We start from the raw sequence: 14,198 nt of genomic DNA on the forward strand, positions 1-14,198 counted from the left end.
GCTACAAGGGTGGCAGTGACGGTGGGGGCGTCTACACGGACCATGAAGGAGGCAAAGCAGCGAATGTGGGAGGAGTTTGGGGTAACTATGGAGAAGGACTTTGGGGGCAGCACCAAAGTGCTTATGGAAGACTACCGGGAACCTCAGGAGGGGTAAACGGGGAACCGTCCAAGCTGTGTACAGTAAGGATGGGACCCTTTTGATCGCAACTAATGAGGTTATCAGGCGTAGCAAGGTACCTTGAGGCATCATCGTCAATTTGCCTAGTCAAACAACTCTGCAGCCGCAAAGCCCCGGGGATTGATGAGATCCGTCCAGAGATGCTGAAAGAAATGGGTGTTGGGGGGCTGTCATGGATGACACGCCTTGCGTGGAAGTCTGGGACGGTGCCAAAGGAGTGGCAGAGCGGGTTGGTGGTAGCTCTCTTCAAAAAGGGGGACCAGAGAAAGTGAGTGCCTGTCACAGGGGCATCACACTGCTCAGCCTCCCTGGTAAAGTCGTCTCCAAGGTGCCGGAAGGGAGGGTTTGGCCGATAGTGGAACAATGCAGGTCTTCGAGAACATCCCTTTTGTATTTGCTATTTAGGTTCCGCCCATAGTTAGTGTGGGTTTTGATGAAACTATCTAATCCTAATTGTTGTGACATTCTGGTCCTTATTTCCAGATGAGACAGGCATGGTCCGTTTTATACTTTTTGGGGAGGATCCAAAGATATGCAAAACAAATACATTCAGTATAGGTTTACTTAACCATTCCTTCTGAAAAACAGTCGTTATGTTCATTTTGTATTCTAAAACAGGGGGTGGACAAAATAAAATTCATAAAAACACCACATCTGGCAAAGCTAGAATCCTAGTTGATCAAACATTTTTGTGACACGTTTTTTTTTTTATATCCCTGAACATTAATCAGTGGCCGTGACTCTTTTCCTCAACCTCTGAGCCATCCATTGTGTAGCTACATATATTTGTCTGAACTCTTCATCGCGATCTCTGACAAAAGCAAATTCAATGTCCAATAAGGAGGACCTGCCAAACAGGAGGACCAGGCAGCTGCTGCGATGTGTTCAGTGTCAGCTGCTATTACCAGCCAAATAACACACACAGACACTCCTTTTATCGGCCTAATAGCATCATGCAAATCAGTATATTTCCAGAAAAACAGCATTTGCAGGGACACATCACCCTCTCTTATTTAGCTCTTTGTGGTATAGAATACCACAGTGCAAGTAGTGTGCGATGATGCAATTCTATTGATTGGCAGGGCGGCAGTTATTGCATCGGTTCCGCATCTCTGATATCTCTCCTTATACTCAGCAAAGAAGCTCACGAAGAAGTTGAATCACTCTTAATCTGACGTTCATACACTTTTGGGAAATTGTGTATATAGTGTCTTACTGTATCATATATATAGGTGTTTTTTAAGAAGTCCCCTTAAAGCCAGAAGAGAGAGCTCATGCATGTCTTATTGTCGTTTTCAGCGTGCAGTCCAAACAAGCATTTATATTCCTCGACCCGATATCCAGTGCGGATGTGTGGAGGCTGATCTATGTTTAGCCATGCAAATGTGGGGATTAAAACTTGAGGCAAGGCTGGAGAGCTGGGAAGCGTTTGCTGCTAAATTAGTCATTCCCACAGAAATGCTTTCGCAGGCACACGGCATGCTCATAAACTGTGGACCAATTTTTTTGTTTCCGGTCTCTGGGCGAATGTAAATCTAAAAATCACTTTTTAAATTCACTGACTTCCCACGTTTTTCGATGACAACCCTGCCGGCATGGTTGAGTGATGGAGACGTCAGAGTCCGCAGAGACATCGCCCATCCACCTCAGCATCAATCAGCCCGGGGTGCAAAAAATGGCTTAAAACAGCCCATTCGGGTCCTTTCCTTGATGTGTTTCCCTCAAAGGTGAGCAATTTGTTCCACACCCAGACACTCTCTAATTAGATTGTAAATCTTTGCTGACGATTAATCATGCAACTTGCTCCAGAGGTGCTAATGAGGAACTATTTTAACTGAATGACATCATCACAAATCACCTCTGGCATCTTCAGGGTCTGGGTTGTATCCTGTTTTTGGAGAGTTTCCTCCACTTGCAAGAGGAACTAAATTGTCATGTTTACGCTTACCTGGGGCGACTCGTCTGGTTTCAAGTTTATTAAAGGAATCACTGCTCTTTATCTCCCTCCCTCTCTCTCTCCCGTTTAGCATCCGACAGCCCCTTTTTAGGGACATATTAAGTTGATGTGTCACCCGAAAATGTTTTGCCATTTGCAGACTCAACAATGCATTACTGGAGGCACTGAGGATGAGTGGGTTCCTAATGCACGGCATTTGACCACAAGCGCTGCGTAATGCTCGAGTGCTGTGTGTGCATTTTTAACTACCAGAGCAACGAATTATCTTCGGGGTCTCACTCTGAGGATTAAGTTCTAATCAAAGACTGTAAACTGCTTTTAATGAAACTGGAAAAGAGAGAAATCAAAAAAAGTGAAGTTCTGAAAAATAAAAATTTGTCCTACATAATGATGTTTATCTCTGACTATAATGTCAATAATATATATTTGTGTTATATATATTGTGCGGAACCTGCATCATCCCTGACCATTGTCACTGAATTTGTCCATATAAATGATTAGTGTGTGAACAGAGGCATATGTTCTACAGAATCCATGCTTTTGTTTCTTCTTGTCCTCGCTGCATTGGAAACGGATATCATGTATATTTAAAAGAAAGCATATTAGCTTAAAAGCTTCAGGGCAGATTTGCTGGGGCTTCGACCTGTTAATCAATATGCCTCATGAACCATTCTCAATAATCTTCGGCCCTATTTCTGCATCTCTCATGGCGTGAAATCTCTAAACATGAAGGAGAAAAGTGCAGCCTTGCTGCTGATGCAACACTGTTCAGCTTTTGGTTCACCTCAGAAGAAGCTATTTTTTTATGCTCTTCTTTTCTATGAGCTTTACCGACAGAAAGATAGCCATGACACACGTGTACAAATAAAAAATAACAATCAAAACATTTAACGTTGGTGCTGCGTCTAATGCCGCTCACAGTGGGCAGGAGTGATAAAACAACCCGGACAGGTCACTAACTTTCTGATACAAACAGACAACAAATGTCACCCGTGGGTGGAGACCAAAACCTGTGCGGACACGGGGAAAAGTCTAAAGAGGCCTTATGGGAAGGTTGCATTATGCTAAGCTGGAGACGGTGCACTCTGCTATGAATCAAGAGAAGATTCTAGATCTACAGAAAGGTTCAGAAAGGAACACGACTTCGCAGACCCGACTGTCAATAGTGGAATTATGGCAGGATATGGACTATTTCGTCCTTTTGCCGTTCAGCACTTCAGCTGCTTTCATAGGTCTAACATTTTGATTTGAAGTTCCAAGGTTGATCAAGCGTGTCCTGGGGAGACAATGAGGTGTTTGAGACTTTTTCCTGGTGGACCCTAAAAGCAGCAAGAGTTTCTCTGTCACAGGAGAACAGTGATTAGGACCACAGGAGCCAGTATCGGGGAACGTCATTTATTAGTAGCACCAAAAGGAAGCGTGGCGCCCGGGGGCCAACGCCGAAGCAGGTGGCGTACAGGAACTCAGGGGCAGAAGACAAGACGGGCTGACAACCCGGGCCTGCAGGACCAGGGTTAAAATACAACCAGTGACGAGTCTCATTGGTCGCAGCTGCGCAGCGCTCAGGAATGTGGCCATGGGCGGCGTCCGGAGGTGGGACCAAGAACACACCCACAACGAGCACATGGCAAAACAAGCAGGGGGATGACAGACACATGAGGGAAGGAGACTTTGGGGGAAAAACAGAAGCAAAACAGAGCAAAATGGGTCAGACAGGGATCCTGACTTCATGGCACAAATACACAAAGCACCAACGGAAGCGGCAACATTTTGCAACAAGTTCCAAGACCTTGATGCGAGTAACCGCCCCCGTAGAAGCTGCACACGTGTATGTTTGATAGTCTTCTCAGCCCTGCCCACACGCGTCCCAGCTGTCAGTCACAAGTGGTCCCTCCACTCAACGCCGGACAACCGAGGAGCTAATAAACTTTGACTGTGCTGTCTGAACCCGGTGGGGGCAGAGTCTTTGATGGGTGTAGGTTTGCGGCGGGCATTAATCTCATCGCACTGAAATATCTCTCCCTGGCAGCTGTTGGCATGTGTCGTCCACCCCATTGATCGCGCCCGTCTGTGCGAGCAGGACTGCATAATTCTATTTAATGTATGAGGAGCGAGGGGGGCTGCAGGCCTGTCACAGACAGTGCGGGCCGATTCAACCGGGCTCATGCTAATGCGGCCTGCCAGGTCTCCCCGAGGACAGAGCCTGGCTTAAGGGAGCACAGAGGCGGACTCATTCTGCCCGGGCCGGTTCATCAAACAGGAGAGGAGAACTGTATCTCCAGGTGATCCCCAAAAAAACCCGTCCAGACAGCACGAGAGGCAAAGCCGGGGCGAAGGCAGAGATGATACGACAGCCCAGAGGAAGAGGATGAGAGAGATGCCTCTGAACAGATGATGGATTGTTGAATGGAGAAAAACACCAAGTGGCTGCTGGGGGGAATTAACGTTTATTTCTTCATCGATGGAATCAGCCGAGTGTGAATGCGCGTGTAAGGAGTTGCGAAATGCCTCAATGCATTTGTTTGTTATTGTGACATTTCATTAACACCTGTGCACAATGTCTGTGAAACCTCTGCGTTTCAGCAGAGGCAGATAATATGATTTATTCAAAATATATTTTTTAAAAGTGTGACATTGTATTTCCATTAAAAAAACAGGTGAAACTATGGGAAAGCTTTCTTGCAGAAGAAGAATTATGCTTGAGTTGACAATAAATATCAATTCTTGAAAGCAGTAAGGCAATCTACTGGGAAACAACTCCACTTCTTTTACATTATACTGTTCTACTGAACACCTGCATGTTTACCCGCTAATGACATCATTCCATATAAGTCAGCATCCCATTCCATTGTAAAGTTAGAGATTCTACAACAAAGCCGACATGCATGTTATGTTTCGCTGAACTTATTTCTTGTTCACACAGAGATAGTGACAACTCTATAACTCTTGGTTATTACAGCTTCTGTAATAAGTGTATTTCCCTGTTTTACTTCTCAGCAGTGTTGCCACGTTGCCAAACCTCAGCAATCACTTTGGTGGAAATAACGTTGTTAGTATCAATAAGAATGATGCCCAAATAGTCAAACAAGTTTTAATAAACCGCAACTATCCTTTCAGATATTACCAGATCAATCAAACAAAATGTGATAATGGTTATAAGTTAACATGGAGGCTAATCTCGAAGAAATACTAGCTGACATTCACACGCCTTGCTTTCTTTATTAAAAGGGGACAGGCTAAACATATACAGCTGAGGATGATGAGACTGTATTTACTGTATTTATTTTTTATTTGCTGGTATTTACTGTAGTTTGAATATCGATTCATTTCACAGCGGAGATATTTCACTCACTGCTGTCAGAGGAGGAGTCAAGAAATCCCCAGCGCTTGTATCCTCTGGGGAAAATGTATGCATCAGCATTTGCCCCAAACATCTCAATCCTTTAAGACATAGCAGTCAAAGACATAATTGTCAAAGTTGTGGAGGTGCCTGTGGAGAAAAGTGAAGATATCGCCAAAGTCACCAGAATTCATCCTCTGGGGACTATGAATGTCTGTAGGATGAATGATGTTCCAGATGTTTCAGTCGGGGTTAAAATGTTAAGCAGACACCACGATGCCATGCAGCCCGATTAAGCGAAGAATATAACACAACTGAGAACGAAGAACTGAAAGAAATGCAGTCAGCGGTAGAGATGCCACTGGCTTTTTCTTGTAAACTGGAAAAATCCAGTTCTAACTTTGATCGAATCTTCAGCAGGATTCTCAACCCAGCCGACAAACGACACAGTGAAGTGAATACTAAACACGCCGGCGCTGTGCTCATTAAGCTTTAATCAATGCTATTATTAAAGGCTGACTGCTTGAGATGGGAAGGAGAGACAGCGTAGAAGCCATTTCACACCTTAATTCAGTGGAAAAGGAGCGGTTGGAACACTTATGGTTCTTCCTGCAAGGACGTCTCTGCTCATTTTGGAGCTTTTTACTCAGACTGAGCTTGGGACCACGGCTGCTTTTGACACCTTAGAAGTAAATATAGTAATAATGTGATGCTAATGACCATGATAATATTGTCATATTGTCAAATGTTCCTGTGTCACTGGTCCTTAGCATAGACACATAGAATCTTGTACAATTGAGGATATTTATTGAATAATAATATGATCAGTTTAGTGTTATAAGATTTGAGAATTTGCAAATATGTCATGTATAAATTTGCAGACAATTATTTTTTCAAGCGGTTGCGTGATTGAAACATGACCGTTCTAACCACCACTTAAGGACACAGCCAGTAACAAACAAAGAACACAACCAGTCTCATGGTAAAAACCAGGATCTGAATATGAAAGCTAAGAAGTGAGTGAAGTGAGGGAGTATGAATCAGCAGTCGAGGGTCCAGCAGGGTTGATTACAGCTTTGATTTTGAATAAAGGCCACTATTTACGATAAAACAGTGCTAAATAAAACTAAGCATCCAAACATTCTTCCCGGTTTAGTTTTTACCAGCTCTGGCTCTGCCTCATTACCTTTTAACGACATTTCAGTTTCACCAAAAAATAAAGTGGTTTAGATTCTCTGGCTGAACGATTGTTTCCGCGATGGAGTTGCTAAGTAAGTGAAATGGTATTTCTGATCCAGTAAGAACATGGTTTGAAGAAAGGAAAATGAACATATATTCACATTGGAATCTTACATTGTATGCCGTTTGGCCCCGACCTCTAACCTTCCCCTCGCACCCACTCCAAGAAACTCGTCCTGGCACGAGCCCGTGTTGTTTTACATTTTATTAATAGCAACATCAGAGTACTAAATGTACAGAGGACGAATCCAATGAGAATCGCATTTACAGTGCTTGCAAATACAGAGCTTAGTAGTACAAGAGTAACCAAATCATAGTCACCTGGAAATCGAAACGTTTACCAATAACTACAAAAGGAAGAGATGTGGTTCATAAGACACAAAAATAAAAGTCACACAACATTTAGCCGTCACAGAGACAGACTTGTGGAGGTGTGTTGTGTGTGTATGTGTGTTTGTATATACTATAGGTCTTATACAAAAGTCAACAGAGGTACTCATTGATATATTAAACACAAATATAAAAAGTTTAAGAGTCACAAAGTACAAACTCTTCATTTTTATGGCGACAACACAACTCGAGTCAGGTTTCCTTCATGGTAGGTATGGATTGTGATTGTAAGTCAGCTTCGATGAACAGACCAGTGTGTGCCCACATGTGACTCCCCCCCCACGAGAAAAAAAAAATCGTACACAACCCCCTCTACGCTAGAAACTATGATATTTTTGTGTATATATATATATATTTATATGTATTATTTATATCTATATATTTCATTCTTAATCGACTCTCTGGGAACAAAGGATCTATTTTTTCCATAATTGCTCGCGGCGCCGGAGGCGAACTAAGCAAATGAAGCGGCCGATCGGCGTCACGCAGCCGGTCTCCATCCAGCCGGGGGCCCAATGGGAGAGTTGGGAATTCTTTCTTTGTATTGACACGCACAGACAGCGACAGTGCCTTAGCTCTTGTGAATAGAAAAGTAAAAACATGACTCGAGAGGAGAGTCAGAGCCCTCCGCTTTAGAGTAAGCGCACAGTACGTGATTTTTCTGAAACGATGGGGAGAAGCGGAGTGAGGAGCTACAGTGTTTGGACGACAAAAAAAAAAAGAGGAAGGACTCAGTAAGATATTAGTCTATGTAGGCTGCATTAGACTTTTAATGGGCGCATTGAACATTTCCTTCGTCTCGTCGAGTCTCACCTGGCCCGATATTTGTGGTAAAATCACTCGCTGGCTGTGAAACATGTTTCTACACTCGGAGCTGAAGGCCTTGATTAAAACAAGCCGGCCCATCGATCCTTCTCCTCCCGCGTTGTGGGAAAAAAACAAAACCTCGGCCGTGCCGATGTTCAGGCTTCATGTAATTTTGAAAACAAATATGTCAATAGGTTGCGCTCTGTATGTCTGACATGCATCCCTGGCGTGGACGGGGGAACCCTCGCTGATTGGTAACTCGTTTGTGCTGAGGAGCGTTGGCTGAAGAAGAACAAAGGGAGAAAAAAAATATTCATTTGCTGTGGGAAAAAAAGGCATTTCAAGTCTTTGGTGTCTGTTCAAGACTTTTCTTTGCGAGCCCCCCCTTCACCATCTGCCTTTGCTTGAAATAATGTTTCCTGAATCAAATCTGACCAGCGGAGTGGAATAATTTTCCTCCCTCTTAGCTACGATACAACGCTGCTCATCAGCCATCCAGAAATATAAACCAAAAAGGAAAGGAAGCGGCATTTCATGACTTATCAGTTGAGACGCAAAAGAGGGAGGGCGATCTATGCCGAAGTCTCCGGATGAAAAGGTACATGTCAGAGCCGCTGCCTCGTCGAAGAAGTCCTTCAAAAACGCCAATGGAATCGCTATCAGGTAGCAGCTCCCTGTGGGCTTGATGTGCCAAATAGTATTTTTGGGGAACAGAGAAAGAAACTCGCTGATGTGGTTTTGTATGTTTCAAAGAATGTGGAATCACTGTCACACAATAAGGTCAGATACAGTGTTTAGTAATGGAGAGATTTGGTTTGGTGTTCTTAAAAGGACCAGTGTGTAGCATTTGGTGAAATCTACAGAATACAAGTTTGATTGAATAAAATAATATAACTGTACTTCTCACTGGACTCACCACATCAAATCAAGGTTAATTGAAACTGCCGATTGCCTAAAAGTGTCTTATTAAACGTTCAGTAGTGTTTAGCCTCCCCCTCTCGAGACACGTCTTGTTCAACTACCAAGATGGCAAAGGCCAAAAAAGTCCACCATCACTCTCTATCCAAGAACTACGGGGACCTTAACAGACTGAGGGGCCTGTCTGGATTCAGTGTTTGTCCCTCCTGAGCTACTGTAGAAACATGGCAGAGCAACGATCAATAAACAGGACCCGGATGTTGATACGGAGGCATCATTCTAAGTTAACAAAACGGTCACTTGATTAAACGTCAGTGAAAATATTCTTGTTAATGTTCCATTGTATTTTTGCTGATGAATCCTCTTTAATCCTCCACACTGGTCTCTTGAGATCAAAGGATAATTCAGTTCCGTAAAACTCTTTTTGCCTTCACTCACGGTAATATTTTATGAAGCCAACCTCAATTTTCAGATCTTCGAACACAGCAACATTGGTAAAAAAATAAATCAACGAAAGCACGAGCGGTCAGGTTGTAAACAAAGCCCCAATTTTAGCTTAACCTTTTTGGAGGGAGCACACTGTACAATGGCCACACAGTTTAGAGAGAAACTGTGCTCGCATTAGTTGTGTTTTACCCAGTTGGACTTCATTTGTTCATTTTGTGAGTGAAATGTCATAACCGAAAGCATTTTCTGTTGGAGCTAGAAAGGTTATAAACATGTTGAAATGAACCAGATTTATCCTTCAAAAACATTGAGAAATGCAGTGAAGTGAATGGCTTCCCCCGTCACTGTGCTTAACTCTCAAACAGGTCGATTCAGCAGATGCACCGAGAAGTTAACGAACCATCTTTCCTCACCTTCCTTTCGAAGGTCTCATAAATACTATTATCGGTCAGTTTACGCAGCGATTACAATGTGGCAAATCATACATTGTCTGGGGCGGTTGTAGCAATGTATTTACAAAAAGAAGATGTGACATTTTAATGCAACCCAGTCTAGTTAAGTTTAGTTGGCTACTTGGCAGCTGCTGTTTTCAACAATAGTTTTATAATTATTCTTGGGCTGAAACACTCAATATTAGCGTTGATGTGTAAATGATGCTTAAGAACAGAAAGCCCGGGTTTCAGAGTGTGAACACAGCAGAGTATGATCCCAACGCCTCCTGGAACCACCTTCCTCCCGCAAATCACCGCCGCGCCTCTAAGTATTATACTGGTTAGCTAAGGATAGAATACATGTACTGCTTGAAAGTGCAGGTAGGAAGCTTGGCACACGGTTAGTTTTGTGTTGTTGAAAGAAATACTGTAGTTACACATGTAAACAAAGACACTATCCCCGATCTAGCTGAGACCTCCCCCCCGAAAACGGGTCGGGCCCCCGAAAAATAACCTGTACACAAATAGAAGCAAATATATAGAAAATACATTTACACGTGTATAATATACAGCAAGATCTCCGTCACCCTTCTATTAAGATAACACTCTTCGGTCAAAAAAATATATGTTATGTCAAACTCGGGCCGCCCGGCGGCGCGCGGGGGGGCTGGGTCGGTGCGGGTCGCTCGTGAGGGAGAGTGGGGGGGGTTCCACGTGGTGGCGGGAGTTTTCAGGCTCCGCGGTGTCGACCCCAGGCCGCGCCGGCGCCTCCTGAGCGGCTCGCATTCATAGACGGTCTGCTTTTCCTCTGGATCCTTCAGGGAGGGGTAGGCGCCTGAAGAGCGGCCGGAGCAAATTGGTGGAGATCCGCTGGCGGCGGCGGCGCAAACAAAACGCCACCTTTTTTCTTCATTTTTTTTTTTGGAACCTGTACATATTGCTGTCTGCAGCCCCAAAAAAAAACGTTTACAATAACAGAATTGTATTTGTGCTTTGAACAAACCCACAGCACGATAAAGAAGGTAGATTTGTAGGCGGCTTCCGTCAAACGCTTCGCGGGACACAAAAGGTAATCTGTGTTTCACGGCCGCGGGGCGATACTTCAATTATTGGGGAGCGCTCTCCTCCTCGGCCGTGGAGTTCCCCCTCACCTCGAGGACACAAGAGACAGTTTAAAGCAATTTGGCAACGGCTGAATGGCTCGTCATAATCCCCTTCCTCCAACAATACACCGACGGCGAAAAAAAAAACCTCCCCCCTTTTATCCTATGTCTGTGTCGGCACGAATAAAAAAAACAATATTTCGTGCTCAAACCTCCATTTTCTGTGGCCGTGACAGCTTGACGTTCTGATATGCTGGGAATAATGTCCTGTGTGTCGCAGAGGGCGGGACTGACCTCGACCTCACATTCGTCGAGGGAGTTCCTCCCTCCTCGCCTTTTTGAAACCCGCCATGCAGATCGCTGTGACCCGGACGGACGCCTTTTTCACAGCTTCCTTACATTCTTTGTTGGGAAGAAAAAAAAAATGGAAATTTGTCTTCAACAAATTGGCTCGTGCCCTTCTTGACGTTCTGACAGTGATTCAGACTTTGTAGCTTCCCCAATGTGTTATTAATTCATCAAGTGAATCCGGGAGTTGCGTGGGGATATTCATCTACTTTCTGCCGAGGGGGATTAATTTTTTCAATCTCTTTCCTATTCATGCAAATTGTAACATGAATGGTTTGATTTTTTGAGGCTCAAATTAAATCTATTCCACTTCGCGTTGCAGCTCCAAATCACAACCAAGCGTCGCAATGGATCCCAAACATGTACTGAAAGTGAGACCATGGTGAAGTGTGCAAAAGAGCTCGACAGACCTGAGGCAGTATGAATGTCCTGTCCAGCTCCGCGCAGTCTGTTGTGGCTTCCTTTACTCCATCTGTTGGAGCAATTTGCCGCTGTGGGATTCGTTGCGATCCAGCACCACAGAACCGCGTCGTTTCTCTTTCCATTGGGCCGAACCGGGGACTAACGTAAGAAATGAAGCGATCGTGGCGGGCGTCGGGTCGGCTGGCACCAGGTGGATTCGGATGGGTTTCTTTGTTATAATCTCGGTGTTTTCCCAAGTGCGCCACCGTCAGGGCTGTGGCAGACTCTACTGAGTAAAAAAATAGACAGAACTATTCTTTTTAAAATGGGACCACTAGAAACAATGTTTTGTTCACTAAAGCATGTACCGTTTCTTTTTACCCGCCCCCCCCCGCCCCCTCCTCTCTTCTCTTACCCCAAACTAATAGAATAGTGCGTCTTATGAATATCTTTTTCGATTATTTTTGCAACACATTTCTTAGAACTATTTCAAAACATTTTCAAATACATTTGTAGCATTTTTTTATCTTTCACATTTGTTAAAAAAACAAAGAAACAAAAGCGTAGTTGGAGTGGATACAGGGTTGATATAGCGCTCTCCGTTTAGTCCATCACTTGTTGAAACTTCCTTCTATCCAGGTTGTGGCACATAGTGGCATTATTGGCACATTGTTCAGAAATACAGTTCATCTTCCTCGCACAGCAGCTCCTCGGGTTCCTCCTTCAAAACATCAAATGTTTTCCTTGAGACACCTGTGACGTCCACAATCTCATCCCACACATCCGGTAAATATACGTATATAGAATCTATATCTAAATGACTGTACGTTTCCTGGAATTTATGGAGTGGCAGCGTTGTGGCTGCTCTGCTTGTCATCTTTAGAAAAATAAATATCTTCACCAGTGTCCAAAGAGTGATCACACTATTTTACAAAAGAAGCTGTTTTTGTGTGTTTTTGTCGTTTCCAACTGGAGCCTGCGGAGGACAAAAATCACAAATTATCACTCATATTCCAGCTCGAAAGAAAAAGAATCACTCTAACACAGACAGGACATTTAGAAAAGGGCTACTTTGTGATTTTAAAGTTCTGGGGAACTGGTATCCTTTTCGAAAACACACCTAGTGTAACACATCCGTTGGGCTTGCAGCGCGACAATAATGGATGTGATGTGGTTTAAGGCCGCCGCACTGGGGGCCTCTCTGTGTAGAGCTGCGCCGGCCGAGACTAAAGCGAGTCCAGACGTCGGCGAGGCGCTGTCCTCTCACTACAATACCTGCAGGCCATCTATTCCTTCTGAAAATCCGGGTCAATAGCAGACGTCGCATCCCCCCCCCCGCGGGGCTTCCAGCAACACCGTGGGCCGGAGCATGTGTTTAACTTTCATGCTTTGGATTTGAAATGCGTCCATTCTGGCGTATATTAGAAACACGTGAAAGTGCCCCTTCCCCCCGTTTCAGAGTGTTCAAAACAATGTGCGTCGGCTGTGAGGATGAATGGGAGTGCTGCAGAGATGAGGAGGGAACTGATTAATTGGGAGCGTATAGCTTATAAATACTGATTTATACATAATTAATGTCTCTTGTAAACTCTGTCACCGCACTGAACTGGATCTCTAAACCCTTTTTTTTTTAAATCTCTGCTCGGAACATGGAGAGGAGCATAATCATGTCACAAATAACAAAACATATGCCAAGTTGTCATCTATTCCCAAAGTGGGGCAGGGTGGGGTGGGCAAGGCCCAGACGATGGTTTTTCGCGAGGCGGGGGGGGGCGAAGTGGCGGCGTACCCACCGGAGCGTGAAGTCAGGAAGTCTCTTCCACCCACAGGAAGTGAGCAACGGCCTTCAGCTTGTCAACAAGAGATCTCGAACCATTTCTCTGACACGAAGGCCACAGGAATGAGTTGTCTCTCAGTGGGGGACGGCCTGCGGGACCAAGAGGAGGGAACGTTAATACGGACGGCAACTCAAGTTCTTTCATATGTATATTCCCACGGTACATTATTGCCGAGCGGCTCGCGCTGGTAACTCAACTCCACACACCTGCTGTACTAATGGAATATTTAGTGCCATCTGTCACAGACAAACACGGACGAAATAATCGCAGACTGCAGAATCCTTGGATTATCAGTAATAATGTTCCTGGAGATGTGGCCGTCCCTCCTCGACTTTAAATAAATAAACACACTTTTCACTTTTAGATGAATGATCCTCTCCTCGCTGGCAGCATACGCAATCTGTTACAGGGTCCTGCGTGTCACCATCTTTACGGGCCCCGAGGCTGAGATGACTCTTACTGTTGTCCCCCTCAAACAGTACACGCTGTCCACACTCTACAAAGCGCATGGTTACGCTACGTGCAACATCAAAGTGTACACCTGCCATGTCAGGTCATCACACAAAGAGAGAAGCGAGTTGAGAAAACACCAATGAATCACCAGTGTTGTGGTATAAAGCAGCATTTAGGCCCAAACATGGGTGTGTTGTGTGCACATAGTTGCTATTGTTAGAAAAGGGCCTGAATCCAGACTGCTGTGAATAGGAGGCAGTAAGAAATGCTCCTCACAGCGTTTTGCAGATGTAGGAGAAAGGTTAAGGGCTTTGAAACATTCTAATGTCATTATTACATTTTGTA

General features: G+C 44.4%; 1 protein-coding gene across 1 annotated transcript in view; it reads right to left on the reverse strand.

Annotated features, from left to right (window-relative positions):
- Window positions 1-6,906: 6,906 nt before the first annotated feature.
- The window catches only part of ajap1 (adherens junctions associated protein 1), a 46,519-nt gene continuing 39,227 nt past the window's right edge, over window positions 6,907-14,198 (reverse strand). Inside the window, exons 5-6 of the mRNA XM_040193358.2 lie at window positions 13,356-13,489; window positions 6,907-12,538 (exon numbers count right to left, since the gene is read on the reverse strand). Coding sequence (XP_040049292.2) covers window positions 13,417-13,489 — 73 coding nt within the window. The 3' untranslated portion in view covers window positions 6,907-12,538; window positions 13,356-13,416. The remainder of the gene's footprint in view (window positions 12,539-13,355; window positions 13,490-14,198) is intronic.

Source organism: Gasterosteus aculeatus, chromosome 2 (genome assembly GCF_964276395.1).
Source record: "Gasterosteus aculeatus chromosome 2, fGasAcu3.hap1.1, whole genome shotgun sequence".
Lineage (NCBI taxonomy): Eukaryota > Metazoa > Chordata > Actinopteri > Perciformes > Gasterosteidae > Gasterosteus > Gasterosteus aculeatus.